We start from the raw sequence: 3,850 nt of genomic DNA, 5'->3' as shown, positions 1-3,850 counted from the left end.
TGTAACTTATTTTCAATTTTTGAGTGAAACTAGAATATTTTATGATTTTTAATATTGTGGTGTTGGTTCTACAATGTCTTTATAATTAGTAACTTTAAACTGCATGATGTCAATTTTATCGATTTCCTTTCCTGCATTTGATCTATCATATACATGATTATGTATTACTTAATTATATATTTATTGGGTGGTTGACAATTAATATCATCGGGACAAATACCCGACAATTATCTGGTACCTACCCGAGTAGTATCTGTTATCCGTTTCTTACCCGCCTGAATTATTACTCGATTCCGTTTTGTATTTATACCGAATCTTAACTACCCGTATTGGTTCTTTATTCAAGAGAAATACATTAGGTAGAATACAGAATGACCCTCTATCCAGCTCGTTTTCGTCCCTATTCGAAACGGCCGAACAACGTACTACGGGCGGCGCATCATGAATAATCCATCGTTCGAACAAAAGTATCATGGAATCGGTAGGCTGATACATACCAATACCATGCATATATAGCAGCTTTCACGTCTGCTGCAGAAAGTAATGATCTTTCCTGGATAGCTTGAGATCATCATCTCCATGAATGTTTTGGAGCACGAGTTCCTGCAGCTAGCGGCCAGAGCGCATGGATGACGTGACCTGTTTGGTGATGTAACATGGATGGAGCACGTCGAGCGGCCAGTTCTCTGCATCCGCCGCCGTCACGTACCCGCTCGGTCTATCCCGTCACCGTCGCCATCCATCACATAAAATATTACTAGTACTACCAGCTCGTACTCGCTCGCACTGCACGGAGAGAGAGAGAGCGAGCACAGCCGAGGAGGCATGGCCGTATGGGCATGGCGATGGGGGAAGTGACGTTTGGCGTGACGGATGGATGGACGCATGCATGCAGAAGGCTGAGGCGCCGTGCCAGGGAAACGGCCGTGTGGACTTTTTAGCGCTCTCGAGCAGTAGCACCCCCAGCCATACCACCATGCACTAGCTGGCACAAGCACGCAGTCAGAACCTGCAGAGCTCAGCAGCAGGCAGGGCACATCGCATCCCGTCGATTCCACAGCACGAACTATGAGTACTGTACTACGCTAGGCATACACGACGACACATCTAATCCACGAACAAAGCTGCTGGAAGGCTACAGTTTGGAGTGCCCATGCATGGAGGGTCGGTCAGCCACATCCTGATACTAATCAAGCTTAATAGCGTACATAAACGACGACTCTCTGCCACTTCCACTTACTAACGAAGCTTAACGTACAACGCATGCAGAGAAACCACGAACTACCACATGCATGTGGAGAGGCATATATATATCCATCGGTTTGCTGGTGATGCATGCATGCCCATATGCCACGGCGGCGTGCAGCGCCTGAGCAGTGAGCACTAGAAGCCCCAGGCGAAGGCGCCATCGAGGAGGCCGGGGCCGACAGCCATCTGCGGCGGCGCGGCGCGGCCCTCGACCTTGACGACATCCATGCCGGCGTGGGGCGGGCAGTGGAGAGACCCGCCCAGCGACCCCATTATTCCCAGCGTCGCGGACGACATGCCGCCGCCTGCTGCTGCCGAGAGGAACAGCGGCAGGCCGCCGTCGTCCTGCACTTGCAGGGAACGCAGGTTCGGGACGACGAAGCCCGGGGACGGCGCCTCGAAGTCCAAGCCCAGACGCAGCGGGGCCGCGTTGTACGGGTGCCCGACGACGCCGAGCGCCGCGGCTTCCAGGGGACTGGCGGTAGTGGAGAAGCAGGGCACGAGCTCTCGCCCGGTGACCGGGTTGCCGTTGTTGTTGCTGGCGGCGGCGTTCGCGTTGGCCACGAACAGCGACGGCGAGGAAGTGTCCGTGACGGTGAGCAGCGGGCGAGACGACGCGGACGCTCCTCCTCCGCCGCCGCCGCCGATGGAGGCCGAGGTGGTGGAGTCCGAGAAGCAGGACTCGCCGGCGGCGGCGCTGGGGCCGCCCAGGCGGTGCTTGCGGCCGCATGGGACCTCGCCTGGCTTCTGGAACACCCTCGCGATCACCCACTCGTCCTGGAGGAAGGCGGACAGTGAATGCTGTACAGTTCAGGTGTCTTTCTTTTTACTGCTGATGATAGTTAATAAAGTAAAAATGTACTCCGCGGAAAATGCTAGTACTTCTCTGATCGAACCATGAAATCGATCAAAGTGCTACCATGGCAGGTGGCAGCAGAAACAAACAAACAAGGTGAGATCGAGCACGCTGATAGCATCATCGTCGGCACTGGCCGAGAAAAGATTCGAATCCCTGTGCTCTATCTTCCCAGCCGGGGCAGGTTTGGGCTTTGCCATATCCACGCACTGCACGTAATGACACAGTAGCAGCAGAGTTGCAGGAGCAAGCAGATGGTCGTATCCCACACGCATGCACTCGACTGCTACTAGCTGCAGTGCAGAGCACCCTGCAGCTCTACTCCTGTCGTCCTACGCGCTGCCCTCCCATCATCATTACGTTCTGTCTCTAGTGCTGTCCTGTCCTACTAGTATTCGTAGTGTGTGTGCATGGTCTACGTGAGCTTCATTTTCAAAAATTAAAAAAAAAAACAAAAACACGCATGCGCAAAGAACATAAACAAATGCTGGTATGGTAGAGCACAAGATGATCTGATCTAACTAACCCTCGTAGAGCCGGGAAGGAAATGGTAGGCGTAGGTGCCGTCGAGGCGGTACTCGTGCATGACCCAGCGCGTCTTCTGGCCCCTGGGGGCGCGGCCCCGGTAGAAGACGAGCGTCTTCTTCATGCCCACCAGCGCGCCGCTGCGGCCGCTGCGGACCTCGCGGTCCTTGCCGGTGGCCTTCCAGTAGCCGGCCGCCGTGGCGCGGTTGGTGCGCAGGCCCGTCGGGTACTTGCGGTCGCGGAGGCAGTAGAAGTACCACTCCTTCTCCCCCATCTTCGCCTTGTCTGCTCATCATCATCATCATCATCATCATAGTCGGGTGATCGGTACGGTCATCACCAGCGAGAGTATGTACGTATATGTAACCCACTCACTCACTCACCCGGGAGCTCCCATGGCTCGCACTTGTTCAGGTCGATCTCCGCGATGGCGCGGCCGCCGCAGAAGCCGCCGTCCACGGCCTTGCAGAGGAGGTAGTAGGTGATCAGCTCCTCGTCCGTCGGGTGGAAGCGGAACCCCGGCGGCAGCTCGCCGACGCCGACGCCGACGCCCAACCTCTCCATCGTAGCTCCTTTCCCCTCCCGCCGAAGCTGCTGCTGCTCCCCCAGGACAGCACGCAGCTAGCTACCACCAACAAACACAACAGAACAGCACATTGGTCGAGGACGACGAGAGGAACACATGCATTAATGCAAGAGCAGAGCCAGCCAAAGAGAAGGAATGGAATGGAATGGAAGCATCAGCATGGCATCTCTGTGACCCAGTACCTGTGGCCGGCCGTGGAGCGATAGAGTGGTGAAGCGAAGCGAAGGCTTTTGTTTTTTTTTAGGGATGGAGCTCCCGGCGTGGGCTTCGATTTTTATAGTCTGGGCATTGTGGCATGCGCTTGGTAGGAGTAGGGAAGGGTGGGTGGGTGGGGACTGGGGAGTAATTAATGGCGGATTCGACGAATCGGATAGGGTGTCAGTCTCTCCGAGTGGAGCCGGAAGCACCTGACGTGGCGGAGTGGTGGAGCGTTGCTTCTGTCTGGGGTTTTGGGGGAGGCCGCTGGACGGTGGACACACATCGGATCGGGCGGACAAGGTAGGGGTGGATATCGAGCCAGCTCGGCTCGTTATGGCTCGGTAATAAAACGAGCTAGCTCGGCTCGGCTCGTTAAAATAGCGAGCTAGGAATCACATTCGGCTCGACTCGTTTTGTAGCTCGAGCCAGCTCGTTTG

At 55.4% G+C, this 3,850-nt stretch overlaps 1 protein-coding gene across 2 annotated transcripts; it reads right to left on the bottom strand.

The window, feature by feature from the left end:
* Nucleotides 1–1,108: 1,108 nt before the first annotated feature.
* LOC606437 (protein CUP-SHAPED COTYLEDON 1) lies at nt 1,109–3,473 on the bottom strand. Of its 2 annotated transcripts, none has more exons than XM_008676188.2 (4): nt 3,398–3,473; nt 3,013–3,250; nt 2,631–2,914; nt 1,109–2,025 (listed from the first exon to the last, which is right to left on the bottom strand). In XM_008676188.2, the coding sequence occupies exons 2-4, from the start codon at nt 3,191–3,193 to the stop codon at nt 1,384–1,386; spliced, it is 1,107 nt and encodes a 368-aa protein (XP_008674410.1). In that variant the 5' UTR covers nt 3,194–3,250; nt 3,398–3,473; the 3' UTR covers nt 1,109–1,383. The 2 variants fall into 2 exon arrangements, with proteins under 2 accessions (XP_008674410.1, XP_008674409.1); XM_008676187.2 differs by having other exon boundaries at nt 3,013–3,254; nt 3,398–3,472.
* Between the last annotated feature and the right edge of the window lie 377 nt (nt 3,474–3,850).

This window comes from Zea mays, chromosome 3 (assembly GCF_902167145.1).
Source record: "Zea mays cultivar B73 chromosome 3, Zm-B73-REFERENCE-NAM-5.0, whole genome shotgun sequence".
In the NCBI taxonomy this organism is placed as follows: domain Eukaryota; kingdom Viridiplantae; phylum Streptophyta; class Magnoliopsida; order Poales; family Poaceae; genus Zea; species Zea mays.
Note: the sequence above shows the minus strand (reverse complement) of the source record. Positions and strands in the feature narration are given on the sequence as shown.